General features: G+C 41.2%; 1 protein-coding gene across 3 annotated transcripts in view; it reads left to right on the top strand.

Annotated features, from left to right (window-relative positions):
* Window positions 1–1017: 1017 nt before the first annotated feature.
* DCDC2 (doublecortin domain containing 2) overlaps window positions 1018–17843 on the top strand; it is a 71795-nt gene continuing 54969 nt past the window's right edge. For all 3 annotated transcript variants that reach the window (XM_074897913.1, XM_074897914.1, XM_074897912.1), the window contains exons 1-2: window positions 1018–1438; window positions 6154–6205. In XM_074897913.1, the coding sequence (XP_074754014.1) occupies window positions 1146–1438; window positions 6154–6205 (345 nt within the window). In that variant the 5' untranslated portion in view covers window positions 1018–1145. The remainder of the gene's footprint in view (window positions 1439–6153; window positions 6206–17843) is intronic.

Raw genomic sequence — 17843 nt, 5'->3', positions numbered from 1 at the left:
CCCTTTAGTAAGAAATCCCGAGAAGAGCTGGCCAGATGTGCCTGAAATAGGCGTGTTCCAGCCACATTTCTCCTCCGCCCGCCGCGGGCACGCCCCAGGCCGCGGCCCTTCGCGGCGGGGCCAGAGCCCCTTGGGGACGGACTGGCGGGCGGTTAATCCCCTACTCACCGACACCCGCGTGAAGGGCGGCCCCTCCGCGGGGGACCGTCACCGGCGAGCAACGGCCGCCGACCGCCTCGCCCGAGGCGGCCATGTCACGGCAGCTCCGCCTCCCCCTGACCCCCCGGTCCGGCCCGGCCCGGCCCGGCCGCCGCCTTCTCCCGGCCGCGCCGGCCCAACGCCTCCCTCGGGGCAGCTCGGCCGGCCCTTGCCTTGTGGCGGGGAGCCCCGGCGTGCTGTACGGGAGAGGCGGCGGCGCGCAGCGCCTCGGAAGAGGAGGCAGAGCGGGGACACCGTTGCCTCGCTCGGGTGCGGGCCTTCGGCCCGGTTGCCCCTGCCCCTGCGTCCCCCTCCCTGCCTCCGGGAACAACGCCTCCTCGTCCTCCCTTCCCCCGGCCCTCGCCTGGGGAACAATCCGGCTGGGTTTTGTGCCGGCCCCTGCCCCTGGCGTGGCCGGTGGCTCTGGGCCTGGCCCGGCCGGGCAGGGGGGAGCCCGAGCACACGCGGGATGAAGTTTCCCGAGGAAACCGGGGCGGCAGCGGCAAAAGCCGCCTTCCGCGGTGGCAAAACCGGAGGATAAAGAGCCCAAAAGGCCACGGCTCCCCCGCAGTCCTTCTTCCTGTCCTGTCCGCTCTACTTCCACGCAGTGTGGGTTTTTCCCTGGGTTAGCGTCAACCGCCTCAACCTCCCCCGGCGCCGGGCAGCAGCAAGAGCCTGGTTGCCTGGGAGGAGCCGCTCTTGAAAGGCCGAGCAGAGCTGTGCCGCCAGCCCCGGGGGGGCTGTAATCCCTCCCCGCCGCGCCGGGCTCCCTCCCCCGCCGCCCTCCGCGGAGGTGGGCCCTGGCGCCCGGGCCCCGGCGCGGGTGTGGGCGCTTCACCCCCGCCAGGGAGTTGTCAGGGAGGACGTGAGAGGGGTGCTGAGGCGGGATCCCTCTCCTGAGGGAACAGGTGCCGGCACCGCGTCGGGGTGGTCCGAAGCCACCCAGCATGACTAGTCCTGGCACGAAGGGGTCGTGGCTCTCGCAGCCGGCGGTGAAGAGCGTGCTGGTGTATCGCAACGGGGACCCTTTCTTCCCGGGGCGCCGTATTGTCGTCAATGAGAAGAAAGTGTCCAACTTCGAGGTGTTCCTGAAAGAGGTGACAGGCAGGGTGAAGGCACCCTTTGGAGCTGTGCGTAACATCTATACCCCCCGGGGCGGGCATCGTGTCCGGCAGCTGGAGGAGCTTCAGAGTGGAGAGCAGTATGTGGCTGGTGGCAGGGAAGCCTTCAAGAAACTCAAGTGAGTGGCTAAAAAGTAACGCAAGACTTATGTGGAACTTGGCTATCAGCATTTGGGGTTTGGTACTGTGGCAATACTGCAGAGGCCCCCCCCCGCCCCCCCCCCACCCCCCCCTTTTATTAGGCATTGCAGAAAGAGGACTTAAAGGCCATAACCCAAGGCAAAAAGAAAGGTGCGTGTAGCAGATAAAACTGCAAATAGAGCTTTAGAGGTGAGCCACAGAAAGGCTGCAGTTACCATCAGTCGCTTAGTCCCATCTCCTTGACATGATGGTAGAGAAGGAGAAACAGCCCTTTAAGCCAAAGGACATGTGGGGCAAGTGTCAGTATTCATGCTAGTGGTAACAGGGAGAAAGCTATAGGAAGGTGGATTGTTGACAGTCCTGCTGTGAAGTTGATGAGCCTTGGAATTTAATTCCCAACACTTCCTTTCTTGCTTAATTTTAAAAAGTCTAAAATACTCTACCCAGCTGTCCACCTCTCCATCGCTTCTGTTCATTTTGGGTAGGTGTACAGCCTTTTTATGACCAGAATAGCTGAGTCTCTCCTGTTGTTTAAATGATGACTGACTGCTTTCTTTTCCCTGCCTGGACACAAGTAATTAAGCTGACAGTTTCTCTGTTTTCTAGTGAGTGACTGAGAGAATACTGTGGAGGAGATCTGGGCTTTTAGGTGTGTCTCCTTAGTGTCTCTGCATGTGCCACTCCAAGTAATGGTTCTTAATTCTGGCAGTGAATTCCGTGGTCTCAATTGTCTGATTATATGTTTTGTTCAGTCTTTGTGGGCGTTTTCCCTACAGTTGAATAAAAAAAAAAAAAATCTCAAAATTAACAATTCTTTTCTGGAGGTAGTTGGGAATTTATATGCTAAACTACCAGCTTTACAGGACGTTGCTCATCGTGGTTTTGTAGAGTTGAGGATACTGTTTTTCAGGAGAGTCCATTATGTTTCAGGACAAAACTCTTTGTAATGAACGGGATCTCTATGAGCACTCACCATTTTTGTCACTGGCTGCTTCTGAATATTTATTGAAGCTTCTTGCCCTTCAGTGCAAAGCTAAGAGAGAAAGATGAATGATGGGCTAAATACAAGCCCTGTTCCCCGTGTACTCTTTTCCATGTCAAATGCAGTGCTCAAGTCTCAAGAAAGAGCTACTGTGTCTTTTTGCCATTAAATCCTGTGATTCTGTGGATGGCTTTAAGTTGTTAGTTGTCAGCCCATCATGTTTCACTTCCCTAAACGTGTTTTATGTTCGATAGACAGGCTAAAACTAAGTGAAATGTTTGGCATTAGCATGCACTGTGTAGAGAATTGGGCACTCTGGATTTATTTTGGGTCAGAAAAAGCATTTCTTTTTGTCATTTTATGGTCAGAATTTTACGGTGAGAGCTTTTCAGACTTCTATAGTTGCAACATGCAACAAGTATTTAAGATCAATGAAGAGAATACTTTAAGAAAAGCTAACATAAGGGACTTGGTAAGAGCAGACTGTTTTATATATCCCTTGATATATATCATAGTCCTGTGCTGTGGGGAGGATAAAGGGAGTGACTTGAAATCTTTTCCATTTTTGTGTTCAAAGTTGAAGTTCTTCACGATTAGTATTTATGTATATAGTACTGTAAATGTTAGTAGTGCTTTTACAAGCATTATTTAAGACAGGCTAAAGGGCTTAATGGTGATCCTGTTCTTAAGTGGGTTGTAGACAGAATGATAATTAGGGAGTCATCGTAGCCAGAAAAGTCAGAGGAGAGGAGGGGTCAGTTGAAAGGGACAGTGTTCTGAAAAGAATTGAAGGAATTAAAGAAAAGAGCATATGTTTATGTGTGTGTCACAGGCAAACATAAAGCAATTGCAGCTGTGGGAGACCGAAGCATCTGCCCTAAAGATTCTGAGTCTGATCTGATAGTGGCAAGAAGTTTGTACAATTTTCAATATTTTTTTAAAGTGATGCTTGTTGGACACATTCATTGCTGTGATAAACTATGCAGGGCTGAACTGTGAAATGGAGGCTTGTGGCACTGATGTGTGGGAGCATAATGGAAAGGAGAATATCCAAGGAGAAGCAGAAGCTGTAAGTGTCATTGCTCAAGCAGGGCATTTGTTTCTTCTCAGCTGCCGTATACTGAGAACTGAACCTTTAACTTTCTTGTCTGCAGTGAATCGTAGACTAAATTGCGCTCACCTTTAGCACGTGATCCTCTGTCCTTCCAAGCCCTGAATCTTAACATCTTGAGATAGATACCTCTGAGGGTGTATAGTTAATATAAACTGCTTGTATGCTTAATTTTTTATTTAAATAAAAATAATTCTGCTTTTAGAAAAAGACGTAGAAATTTTCTTTAAAGGAAGAATTATTAGCCAATGTTGGGAATTTTTAAAATATATGACAAGTTTACCAGCTTGTTTAGTCATTTACAGGTGTGCTAAATGAATACATGGTTTTTTGGTGTACATGCAGTGAGGTGTGTTGGTGTATTGTAGTTGTTGCAGTGGTAAGTGAGAATGCATGCTCAGGCCTGCACACCTGTAGAGTTCTTCCCTGACTCTCAGCTTCCTGAAAGAAAATTCTCTATGCTGGATCTGGTTTCGATTTTTAGCTTTTTTTTCAGCATGCTACTCTACCCTACTCCTTCCTTTGACCAATTGCTTTTATCTGTGTTCATTAATTAATGGTAAATTGTCCTCTTTCTAGAGGTGTCTCTTTAAACAACGCTCTAGTTTCATCACTGGCATGGACTGTCATTGAGTGGAAGTATTTCTGCTTTCTTAGCAATTGGGAATACTTTTCTAAAGTTTTTAGTCTGAAATTTTTTTGAGTTCCATTATCACACTTTGGGATAGCCTTTGGCCCTATATAGACCTTTTCAGATTTGTAGATCCCTGAAATTTGACATATGAATGCCTACACCTCTGCATAGTGAATTTAAGCCTTTGACTATATATTCTCTTTCCTTTGTCACTTTTCTTAGTTATCCTCGAAGTAATTCACAGATGCACAGAAAACAAGAACCACAATCAGCAACTGTTGTTATAGGCTGTTGGAACTATTTTATCTGAGGCATTTATTTCTTTTCAGTCTTGTAGGCTTTAAGACTTTTTTTGGGTTTTTTTGGTCCTAAGAGAGCTCTTTTCTTTTTACAGGGAGAAACTTGCAACAGCTGTTTTTGTTTGTTTTTAAACATGAGGCTTGGACACTTTGTTTCTAAACATTGTCCTACATTGCTACCTTTACCTTTTCCACAGCACTGGTGCGCACTTTCAAGCATTGCTTGGAAGCCTTGCTGTGTCTTACTGTCCCTGCACACTGAAGCCTTGAAATCCTTCTGACTGTTCAGTGGTACCATGATAAGCAATTGCCATTCCTTCAAAGAATGAACAATGCTTTTTCTTTCCTTTTTTTTTTTTTTTTTTTTTTTTTTTTTCCCCTCCTGTCTGGCTTCTGCGCCTTCATTCAGGTGACGTGAATTCTCAACTTTGGTCAGGCAGGAAAGTTTCCTCTGGCAAGAGATCTTATCCCAGTCATTAACTACAGAGCACGATATTACTGGAGGCCTGCAGATGCTCTGTGAGCTCTAAGGTCTTTGGTGAGCCTGCATGGATGCTTGCCATCAAGTATACCTGATGTTCTCAGGTAGGGCCTTCTAGTCTTAAAAGCCTGGTAAAGGGCTTGTGGTTTCCCACTGTAAGTGGGGATAGGGAGAACCTGTAACAAACGTCCATCTAATGTTGGATTAGGTGCTCCTGGTGTAGAATAGATGCCCCAGCCATATTTTTCTCATGTTTAACTCTTGGCAGAAGGTGCTGAAAGGTGCTGCTGTACTGAGTTATAACTGCCCATGAAGGTATCATTTCCTACAGCGCTGAGAACTAGAAACATCTTGCAGTACTGGCAGCTACTGAGAGCTGCATTCATGCGAAGAGCTGCTCTCATGGCTCTCAGAGTGCTGGCAAGAGAAAGGAGTTAGCAAAGTCTGGGTACCTGGATGGTTGCCTGTTTGCCAGTCTATGGGTTACTCATGCTTGAAGGCTTATTTAATTCACTTTCTTTGGAAAGGCAACAAACAGCTAATCCATCACTGTGTGTTTTAACTGACACTTTTGTGTTAATGCAGTGTTTTTGTGGGAATATGTACTCTGATGGAGAGCAGTATTGTTCAGCTAGATGTATTTTGTTTTCTTGTCCAGCTGAGGCTTGCATTTTGTTTATTCAGAAAATAATTGTGAAGATGATATTGGCTCATCACAACCATGAGAAACCAGGATATACAGTGATCGGATGTGTCCACGTCCTGTTGAAACAAGCAGTGTAGATTGTTTAGCTGATGCCCTGGGTTAAACTTGGGTATGGAGGAACGCTTTAAATCTGTCAGAGACTTACTGTGAGAAATTAAGAGTCAAGATGATGACATTGAAAACTCTGATAAGTTTATATTGTGCTGAGATTTATTGATCCACCTCACAGTAGTATGTAAGCTTCTTTCTGACTTGAAAGTAGATGATCGGTTCTCCCTTGGCTCTTGTATTAGCTCCCAGGGCTAGCTTGCAGATTTATCTTAACACTCCTTCATTAAAATCTTGAATTAGTTACATTTTAGTGTTATTCTGAAGCATAATCAATTTTAAAAGCTTTACATGTGAAAAAAAGTGTAGAAATATTTGTATTGTATAAGTTAGGTGCTTCTGTAAATAATTAAAACTGTTTTCCTTCCACAGCTATTTGGACATTGGAGAAACAAAGAAAAAACCCGCTGAAGTCAATAATGAGGTAGGATGTCTAAAATATTTAAGCAAACCTGCAGTTAATATTACTGCCATGCCCACATTTATGCCTGATTTTTTATATATGTATGTCATGTTTAATAACAGTACAGTTATCTACCATTCTGAACATACTATTCTAGTGATTATTACTCTTACTGCTCTGAACATGATGCACTGATTGCCTTTCACTCAGCTTTCTGAATTGCCGCATCCAGTTAAAAACTTTCAGTAATCTCCTGCTGTCTTCACTGGATCTGGTCATAAACCTAAGGGAGACTTTTTCATGCAGAAAAAGATGGTGGTAATGAGAATTTTGGGAGTTTTGGACCAGCAGCTTTTCTCCAAAACTTGGTATTTTCTCTGGAGAAGGGACATTTTTGTTTGAAAAAATCACACTTAGTTGAAATGCTTTTCCCAGTCATTGCCAGTGTCAGGTGCAAACTTCTAACTAGTTCTAGTCCACAATTCTCCAAGCTCACCTGTTTCTCAAACAGTGCTACACTAAAGCCTGGGGAGATAACTGCAGGCTTCAAAAAAACCACAGTATGTGGATTTTTGTGAGATGCGTGACTGCATTATTTTTACTGTTCTATCGTGTATGGAGATAGCAATCGTTCCTGACAACCATTTGAATGACAGCTTCTGCCTGACAAGAAGCATCAGTTCATTTGTTTTTCAATTTCTTTTGTTTTGTGCAAATTTAATGGTGTGTGTAGCAGGTGTCTTCAGGCAGCAGGATACCTGGTACTAAAAGACCCTCAGAATTGAGGCCTTAGTGCTCTGATGACATTTACTATGATACTTCTTATTCAGAGGCTATGAAATATGACACCTGCATTTTATAATTGATTCTAACTTTGTAACCCATATTTTTTTCTTTGAAATGGGCACAATCAACAGAAAGATCAAATTCAAGTCAGAGACCTGGTATACTGCAAGTTGCATTTTTTCCTGGTTTGTTGATTTATGCAATTGACCAGAACATTGTGGAGATAGTTTTGTTGTTTTTGTGTAGCCATTCATGTGTCTCTGTTGTTTGTGTCTTTTTTACAAAGTAAAGAGAACAATTTTTAAAAATAGGAAAAGTTAATTAAACACTGATGAAACAGCGGGTTTGTACTCTGTTTCTGACATATATGAGCAACACATTGAACTGAGCAACACCCCTTCACATACACACCATCTAAGCTTTCCCATTATTCATAAATTCCACTTTTGACGTCCAGCATTTACTTATTCCAGTTGCAAGTCTCCGCTGATTAAGTTCCATGAATTTTGCTGAAACTAGTTACTTGCAGGGTGTACAGGCAGAGAATCAAGTAATTAATCTCACTTTTAATTGTGATCTAAGTAAGAGGTTATAACTGGGGGTGGTGGTGGTGTTAAAATGTTTGTACAGTAGCAGTATTGCACTTACCTGAACCTTCAACACGTAAAACGTAGTTCTGAACCAAAAACTCCACCTTTGGATGCATGACCAGTCTTTACTTTTTTTTCTGAGTATCTGAATGTGTGGATAGCACTGTATTTTATGCTAAAACAGTATCTGGGTGAAAAATAAAATTATTCTTACATATCCAGGACAAGAAAAAGAGGAATTTGCTTTTACTTAGAAAATGTGGTGGTTTGCGTTCACTATTATGTGTGACTCCCATTAATAGTGTGCAGTGTGACTAATTCCATGTGCCCTTTGCTGAGAAGGTAGTTGTCTTCATGGAAGACTCTTAACCAACTCTCCTGATACTGCCAAACTCAGGACAACCACAGGCTTGCTACTTTAAGGCTAGTTTTAAGGCTTATTGTTTTGCTGCAGATCCTTAGAATCACAGAATCATCAAGGTTGGAAAAGACCCGGAAGATCATCTAGTCCAACCATTAACCTAACACTGACAATTCTCAAATACACCATATCCCTAAGCGCTGTGTCAGCCAAAGAAGATTCATGATGTAATAGAAATTCTGTGCATTTGGAGAAATAGTTGTAGGAGTTGTGGGGGTTTTTTACTTACAATTGCATATTTGGTAAGAGAGGCTTCTATTATTTCTTCTGGAATCAGTGCTTATTGTATATTATCTTAACACTTGCAGCCACCTCTCAGGGCTTTGAAGTAAACCAGTGTAAACCATCCATTATCTCAGCTTGCTTTCTTCCTATTTGACTTACGTTTGCAATCTCCACAGTCTCTGTGGAGAGCTTAACTCCCCATGTTGAGTTTAATTTTATGTGATTGATTTATGTGGGGAAAGGAGTCATAAAAATGAGATGAAACCCAGTAACAGTCTACATATTTTTATCAGGGCTTATGAATAACACAATTGTTTTCATGTCCTAATCATTTAATACTAGGAATGAACTTTTTTGGGGGCTAGTAACGTAAGTTTTAATGCCTGAATATATTCAGATTAAAACCATGTGAAGAACGAAGTTTTCACTTTTTTTCAGGCATTCACTTAGAAATCAAAAACCTAGATGTGTTTTAGGACCAGAAGGGGCAGCAGTACTCTCTTTGATTCTGCTGGATTTACATCAGCAAACAAAATAATTATGTTTTTCCATAGAGCCTTGTAGCAGTCTTTGATGCTAGCCCATAGAGGAATTTTGCTCTCATAAGGCATTATTTTAATTGAATTTCAGAAAGAAAATCCTCCCTGTTTGTTTCAGTAGAAGAAGAAGAAAAAAAATCAGTGTATGTGTGAATGTCCAACATTGCTAAAGAAAGAAATTCATGGCTCAGTCCTGCAAGCACATCAAGGTGTAATTTGTGAATCATCTCAACGACTTCAGTAGGAAGGTTACCATGGAGTTATGCATGTACAGAGAAGATTGTGGGTCAGGTCTGAGTTTCTAGTGTTCTGGTGGGCTGGAGGGGGGGCAGGAGAAAAGAAATTAATAAAATTATTTCATCGATTATTTGGCTCAGTGCAGCTTTGTGGGCTCCTTGCAGATCCAGAACCAGTGTGCTAGGTTTTGAATAAAAAGCTCACTGATAGCCTCATAGGCGACTCCAGGCTAACAATAGGATGTGTTTGCAGACTGATCTTTGTCAGGACAATTCCTGCTCTCTCTGTGCTGGTGCTGAAATATTAAGCTACTCTTCTTCATTAGCTCCACTTCTTTTTTCCTTCCTTCCTTCCTTCCTTCCTTCCTTCCTTCCTTCCTTCCTTCCTTCCTTCCTTCCTTCCTTCCTTCCTTCCTTCCTTCCTTCCTCCCTTCCTCCCTCCCTCCCTTCCTTCCTTCCTTCCTTCCTTCCTTCCCTCCCACCCCCAAATCCCCAAATGTTTTTAGAACACAGTATAATTTGTCATCCCACATTAATGCTCTGGACACCAGCACATTCTCATGACTTCAGCAGTGCTGCTGTTAGCCAGAGCCTGGAGACAATAAAGACTTCAGTGTGCTTCTGGGGATTACCTCTCAACTTTCTCACCTGGCTGCTGGCCTTGCTCCTACCATGTATTTGGAATTGGTGCAGGATTTTTTGTTGCCCATGGAAGGAGATGGTCTTGGAGTTATTAGAGCTGGCTTGCCCTAGCCCTGATTTTGGAAGCACAATGATGCTGGTCTGGTGGCAATGACAGTTTTTCTGTGCCTGAATAGTGCCAGATATCAAAGATCTGAAAGCTCTAAAAAGGTAGCACAGAAGGTGTTTGAGAAATTTGTGTTCAGTGATTAAGGATGATAACATCATGCTTAGGTACAATGTTATCAAGTCAGTTGTATGAAGAACATTTAATTTGGCATTTCTTACCTGATGTGTGTTTCTCAGTGCAGGTTTTTCTCCAGTAAAACAATTACAAATATTTATTTCCAATACTGGTTAGTGGGGAAGGAGGCAAAAGGAAGAATACTTTATGCAGCAGCTGCACACTGTGTATTTGCATGCAGCTGTAGGTTTTCTTTTGTGTTAGTTAAACTGTGAAATGTTTGACATCTAGTTTTGGGAGTACATTAATGCAGTTCTTTGAAGGCAGCATCTCAATTACTTTAAATTTACACATAACTAGAAAATGTGTGTCAAACTAGAAATAAACAAGAAAAAATTCATGTTCGAGATATGGTGTAAGTACGGTAACCTACATTTATAAAGGAGAATAGATGGGAAGTATATAAAGCATTAATTCTTACTAAAATCTCTTCATACTTTTCTCATGGAGTGACAAGACAAAATACGTAGTCCATCAGAAATAGGTTTATCTTCTAATCTGTGAGTCTGATTTTGTGAGGAAGGTGTTCCAGGACAGGGAAGGCAAGCAAAACAAACAAACAAACAAATTAAGGAAAGTTCTCCATCTCATGGATTCTGAGAACTCACCTAATGAAATACTTTAGTATCCATTCTTGTAAGGTGCTGAGATTTAACATTTAGGAATGGATTCTGTCCCTGACAAGAGCAGTATTAATTCTCTCTGTTATGCCCTGGTTCAGATTTAGCTGGAGCTTCTCAAATACCATGCTCCTGTTGTCCTGTAAGGTGCACCTTGCCTTGCCTGACACGTTTGGACCTAACAAAGCTTTACAGCCAGTAAGTGCCTGTGTTCTCTGTGTGTCCTCCACAACTGACAACAGGAGCTCTGGAGGAGCTTTGATCAAGGAGGTCTTAATGTAGATGTGTTGTTACAACACAGCAATGAACCAACTCTGTAATGTGTAATTCATTAAGCACTATCCGTCTATTTAATGTGACGAGTGGAACATGCAAATAGATGTGATGGTCTGTAAAATGGGTCAGTGTTGGAATAGTTAGTGAGGAAACATTTTTTTTCTGTCTAAACAGATAGATTTATAGATGAGGGTCTATACCACCAAATACCTTATAATATCAGTAGCTGATTTCACCATAGGCTGTCTTTGGTGAAAGATGGATGAAATGGAAAGAATGTATTACATGTCCCCCATCAATAGTGTCAGCATCCAAAAACATGTAAGCAGAACAAGACAAGAAAGCTTATATTTCTATGTTTTTCAAGTGTACCAACTGCACATAGGAGTTCAATTTTGAAGGCTTTTCTTTTAAAAATAAGCACTGTTTTAAAAATAGTTGAAGTATGACAGTAATGATAATGCTCTTCTTGCAAGATAGCTGTAGTCTGGGTCTGTGAGGCCTAACTGTCAATCAGAATTGGGTCTTTTAAAAAGCCCTTAGTTGTTCTATTACTGATACAAATCAGGTTTCAGGGTGGTCTTCAATTAAATAATCTCATTATCTGTTAATATTTCTGATATCAGTGATATATTTCTTTAATCCAGTGTCTAGATTCTTAAAATCTAGCTGTTTACCAGTCTAAGGCCTCCAAACAACTGAAATAAATGGGCCAAGTGCTCATCTGTTGGAAAACAGCTATATTTTTTCACCAATCTACCCCAGAAATGGACTTGAATTTATAGTCCTGTTCTTCTGGGTGAAGTATTGTGCATAGACCAGTGTCAGTATAAGATGATGAATGAGCAAGGGCCACTCTGGTATCTTACTGCAGGATGATATAATTTATGACAGAAGTGCACGAAAACGATATTGAACATTTATTAAATGTTTCTGAGCAACAGGAGTTCATTAGTGTCAACTTGTATGATGTCTGTAGTTCAGTGATCATTGACTTCGGTAGACTCTGAGCCATGCCCAGGGCCGGGAAGGAGATGGGATGCTGTTGGTTATGCAAAAGTACCGGTGGTAACTGTGCTACCTTAACAGCCCCTGGATTTCAAGGGCAGATAGAAGCCTTGATACCATTTTTGCTTTTGGAAATCTTCCTCAGACTGTTGCACTTATGCATGGGATGAATGGAATAGTTCATGAGAAAACTGCTAACTGCAGAAGGGAGGAAGGAGTTTATAATGGGAAAGGTCTGCAAGATCCTTTTCACTTCTGAACACCAGTCTGCAATTTGGTTATTTTCACATTAACATCCAGTTTCAGAGATAATCTCGATGCAGTAACATCTGAGCAATTATCAAGCACATCCTCACAAGTTATCCCCCTGCTGCATGCTGCTAGAGTGATGAGATTTTAAAGCCACATCTCTCTCTTTTCACTTCATCTGCTGTTGTTTGTATTGGGCACTTCCTTGCCTGTTTGTACTTTGCTCTCCTTTAGAAGTGGCAGCAGCACAGCAGTTTAGGAAAAGCCCCTTAGTTCTCATGTTGCTGTAACACCAGATCGGTGTGTCACTGATTTTCACGGTGCCACAAATTCACTTGACTAGGAGTGTGCGTGATGATCGGAATGGTGAGCTGTGGGGATGAAGAGGGAAAAAGAAAAGACCAAATCAGAGCTAAAGGCAGTGAGCAGCGGTGGTGAAGAGAGAGACTACCTGCATGAGCAAATGACTAAAGCATTTTACTGATATGGCAATACTCTTTCTCTTCTGTTTCGATGTTTATCCCAGCAGATGACTGATGACATGTCTCTTGCACTGTAGCATTGTGGTAGTTGTTCTGCATGGAAGGCTGAACAAAGTTTTGTAGGAAAAATCTGATTTTTCAATTCTTGCTATAATCTCCTAGAATTGTCACACTCCATTTTAGTTTAGACATTTTGGCGAGAGAGCAGGGGTGGAGAACAAGTTCAGACTTCTGCCTTCTCCCTCTTTCAGCCAGGGACAGCAGCAAGGCACTTGTCCCAGAAGCATGGGAAAATTGTGTGTTAGTCTCAGCAGATCACAGCCAGGCTCTTGGCTGTTTTAAATCCTTTAGCAGAGCCCTCATGCTGTAATAATATATCTTGGAACTTTTTACAGTTATGTTACCAGTAGGGAAAGTAGTAACAAGATTTCATCCTGACCCAAGCTAAAGCTTTGATACTAGCTGTTCCCTAGGTATGTTTCCATCCACCACTTCTTTTGGCAAGTGAGCTTGTTTTGCTAGAGAGATCCCTTTTGTGCTGAAGGTGATCTTCAAGTAATTGCAAATACATTTTAAATTATGTGCTTGAGGAATCTAACAATTAATCTCTTGAGGAAGTATGGACGAACAGAGTTGCCGTTTGTTTATTATAAGCTTAGTTGTTTGTAAAAGGTACTGAATGTTATTGTCCAGCTATAACGTGTAAAGTATGGATATCTAGGCACTATCTCTGATCTAGGTTGTCCCCTCCTGTGCACTCAAAAAGATGCATTTTACTTGTTTTGGGGGCTGAGTAAGCTGCTGATGAATTAACTGAACTTTTGTATTTGCACGTCCTGTAGGCAACAATTTTTTTAAAATTCTCTTTGTTCCACAAAGATGTGTTCAGCTGAAACCTCCTTTCTTCTTCGACTTCTTATGACCAACAATTTTTTGAACACACTGAAGTAAACTGACTTTGCAATGTGTTATTGTGAAAGCAAAGAACTGCAGGCACCTAAGAAAAGCAGATGGATTTTGGTATTAAAGCACCATTCTCTTGCAACCAAAATAAAAAAGGAAGCTTATAGTGTCTGTATGAAACAGCACCTATTATGAAAAGTTCATAGTAAGCCTGCATTATGCTGCTGTACTGACCATATAGATTTACCCTTGGTTGACAGAAGACAGATTTTCTTAGGTAGTAAAAACACTGAGATTTTTTTTGTCTGCACTTCACTTTTTCTCCTGGGCTTCTAAGCCAAGGTGATTGTGTGGTGAGCTCTAACGCAAGTAATTTTTATGCTGCTCAAGATTCATTTTAATTTACATTCTGCTTGGATTTTTTTATTGACTTGTATTCTAGAAAAGCACTTATAAAGTTAGTTAAGAAAACTCTACTCATATGTCTTACTTTACATAAGGCACATCAAGAGTTAGTTCTATACTATAGAGAGATGAGGGTGATGTAGACTCCTTTCCTTAGGTTCACCACTGTTTTCTATGATGTTTAAGCAATGAAAATTTCCCGGTCCACAATTTTATAACAATTGTCTACTTACAGTATGTTTATAACATTATTACCCATCAACTGGGAACTGCTGTAGGGCAGTCAGTATGAAAACAGACATTGTAAGAGCCAGTTGGTTGTAGGCCAAGTGTGTGGCTGGTTGAGGAAGGGTAACTTTATCCAATTCATTGAGTGGTGGGCTCATTCTGAAGTGTTATCTTTTGGCATTGCAACTGACTGAGTACAGCTCTTGGACTGTCAGATTCTGTGATGCCTGTTGGGGTCCTGGTGTGAGGGATGCACTAGGGACTTTCTGCCCATCACCCACCAGCTCTTGTCCTACTTTTCCAGTGCCAGGTTCTTCTCATGTTCAGCCTGGGTACTCATGCAGTTCTGTTGCCTCGCATTTAGTACTTGTGCCCTGGTCACATTTTTCCAGTGATTCATCACTTTTTTTCATTGTTTTACATGAACATTTTATTGAACATTTTTTTATATATATAAATTTTATTTTTTAAAATAAAATTTGATTTTATTTTATTTAAAACATTTTCATTGTTTTACATGAATATTTTATTGTTCCATAGCTCTGTTTCAATTGTAGCTTCTTTTATCAGATGGTTTAGGTGTCGTCATATTTGGAGGAGTATTTGTGGAATGGGATAATCAATATTTTTACTAATGATTCTTCAGAGGATTAATAAAGGTTCCTCAAAGCTTTCCTACATGTATGACCTGAATATTTGTATCTGCATGCAACCCCAGAACATCTCTCTTTAGTGAAAACACTTGATAATTAAAAGGATTTGAATGAGTATTTCAAGATTTTGAAACTCTTAAATTTCTTTTCCGATCCAGTGCCTGTCAGTCCTCACATTGGGCACACAGTGGATGACACAGACATGTGCTAGGACATGGAGCAGAGCGCATTTGCTTGCTAGGGAACTTCACAGAGTATGTCTGTTCCTGTGATGAAGCGTGACTACAGAATGAAACTGTGACTGGCAGAATGTGCCTTCTACTGGTGATTTCCAGCTGCAGCACATCATCTTAGCACCACTCCTGCTGCAGGGTCTTGTGGGCCAGACATAGTTAATGGGCAGATCACAGCCTAGGTCAGTTGGTCACTGCATCTTGGTCAGATCTTGGGCCAGGAAATGTTCCCTACTTATCCAGTGCTAACGTAAGAGGCGGGCACTATGACAGTGGGATGTGAGGTGGAAAATACGATGTTTAAAACTTAGTAGATCTGAACTCATCAGAATTTTCAAAAAAAGCATCTGAGATGTTGCTATAAAAGTATTTTGAGGAGCTGCCATTTCTCTGTTTTCCTTTGTTCGTCCATATTTTAAAATTCAATTCTTTTACTATCATTTATGGCAATTGTTCTTCTACATCCTTTAAGTGCATCTTTCTTGCTAGACAGTGGAATCACCAGTCATCTGTTAGCAGTGATATGATTGGATTAATTTGTAAAAATTGAATTTTGGAAGATTATAATGTTGTCTTGAGTTTACAAATTATGTTGGAATATTTATCTAACATACCTAACATACTTGCATATTTTTCCAAGTACATTCTCATGAAAAATCCCAGTATTTATAATTATTTTTTATTTCAAACGTAGCATTTATCACATATGACAAATAATGTTCATGTCTAATCATAAGAAAGTACTTGTCATTTTTCAGTGAGTGGACTCTTGATGTATTTTAACTGTCAATTAGCAATGGTTCATTGATATTTTCTCTGTCCAGGAGATAGTTTTGTGAGGGCAAGAGAGGGCCTGAGCAGGTATTAGAAATGATCCCAGCATGTGCAAATTACAGCTATTTGATGTCAAAAGAACCTATCTTCACAGGATATTTTTTTCCTAATTCTTTCTTAGGAATTAGAAAGAAACAAACATGATTTGTGCTACCAAATTACTATACACAAAATACTTGTATATCTGGAAATGAATTATGTATAAAGGTCCACTTCATATTCCTGTGCCAATATGCAAAACTAAACCCTCTTGCTACTCCGTATGTGAGCCGTTTGATTTCTTCTGCTGGTGTCACAGACTAAGGAACTAATTATGAATTCTACTGTAGGTGTAGATTAGAGAATAAGACTATTAAAATACAAAGATTAAAAAACTTTGATACACATCTTTAATCCCCTGAGCAACATCTTTAATAGTTAAATTTTAAATGTCATTGTTTGGTATTTAGTATCCTGGTAACATAATTAGCACAACAAGACATACTAAACAGATACTCTTCCTGTGTGTTCATAATCTAATACCAGGAGGAATCAGAGAAGAGCTGACCAGACATCCAGTTAAAACATAAACCATGTCCTTTTTTCTAATTGGCGTATGAATTAATAAAATTTCTCTTTATATAGTTCTGCATACCTGGATTGTGCGGTTCTGAGTATTTTAATTAGCAGCTTTCTTACAGACGGATTTTGTAAATTTTGGAGCTACAGAAAGACTTGTAGACACTTTGGTTTGTGCCGCTGGAGAATTTCATGGTCTGTATTGAAGCTTGTAAGTTGGTCTCTTCCTTGATTAACATATCTGCCTTGTTCTGTATGGGAACTGCTCTTTCTAGTCTGTGAGGAGTCTGGGAGGAAAGGAAGAAGAGCCGGTACTGAAGCTTTTAATGAGGCATGTTAGACTCATTAAAAACTTGTTGCTACATACTAAATTGACTTACTGGAAACATTAACAACTTTTACCTTTGATTAAAAATGATGAAAAAAAAAATATTTTTAGTGGTTGCTTTTTGTTCTTCATCTGTCGCTGTTCACAGGTTCAGGTCCTACTGATCAACCATGAAGGTCAGAGTCTTCCTTTTGGTTTCAATGAGTCTAAGGAATTTTGAAAAAATACACAAATCATGAGAGGCAAAAATGGTCAAAAATGACAGTATTATGTCAGTGACAGAAATGTGTATCAAGATCTATTTTGCTTGAATAAAATTTGCATTATTGATGCCATTATTGTGTGTTGTAAGCGGTGTAGGGTATAGCATCATGCAACTTGGAGAAGAAATAGGAGCTATTTTTGGGATCCAGAAGCAACATGGGTGTGATCTATTTCACATAGCTAAGTGCCTGGGCAGTTAAGGCCATGCCATTGTCTGACTTATCCCAACTGAAGATCTCGCCCTAGTCCAATACCCCCAAACTATATATGACAGATCCTGAGTGAAACATTCTTCTTTCCAGGGCTTATCTAGATGCGGTGAGACTTACCCCCAAATGCACAGGGGATATGAACTCCATTTCACCTACCATAGCTGAAAAGGAGGGTGATTTGCCTTGGAGGTGAACAGAGTGGCTTTAAATAGTTTGTGAATTTTGTAGGAGCTTCGTGGTCTAGAAGGCTTCCTGAATCAGTACCCGACTGTTCTGGCATAGTTTGTTTCCGGTTCATCTATGATTCATGAGGGCTGAGAAGTTTGCGTACTGCTGTGGTGTCACCTATTTATGTAAGCTTTGAAATACACTCAGTTAACAGCAGTTTGAATGGTGCTTTGTATCCACACTGGTAGAAGGGCTAGTAGCCTCTTGCTCAAGGCTGTTTGTACTGCCTACTATACCATCTAGCAGTGCAAAGTAGCCAGGGAAATGTAGATTATCCAGGTTAATTACTGTGTAGGACAATTGTAATGGTTTTGTACTGACCAGACACCTCAGTGAGTTTGACTCTCCATCTTTCATCAAAGTATATAAAAATGCACATTTTAAAAAAAGTTGTGTTTCTATGAAATAGATGTTTCCTGTGCTGTAATGGCTTTAGAAAACTTATAATTCTAATTT

Source organism: Athene noctua, chromosome 2, assembly GCF_965140245.1.
Source record: "Athene noctua chromosome 2, bAthNoc1.hap1.1, whole genome shotgun sequence".
In the NCBI taxonomy this organism is placed as follows: domain Eukaryota; kingdom Metazoa; phylum Chordata; class Aves; order Strigiformes; family Strigidae; genus Athene; species Athene noctua.
The sequence above is the reverse complement of the archived record's forward strand: the minus strand, read 5'-3'. Positions and strand labels throughout refer to the sequence as shown.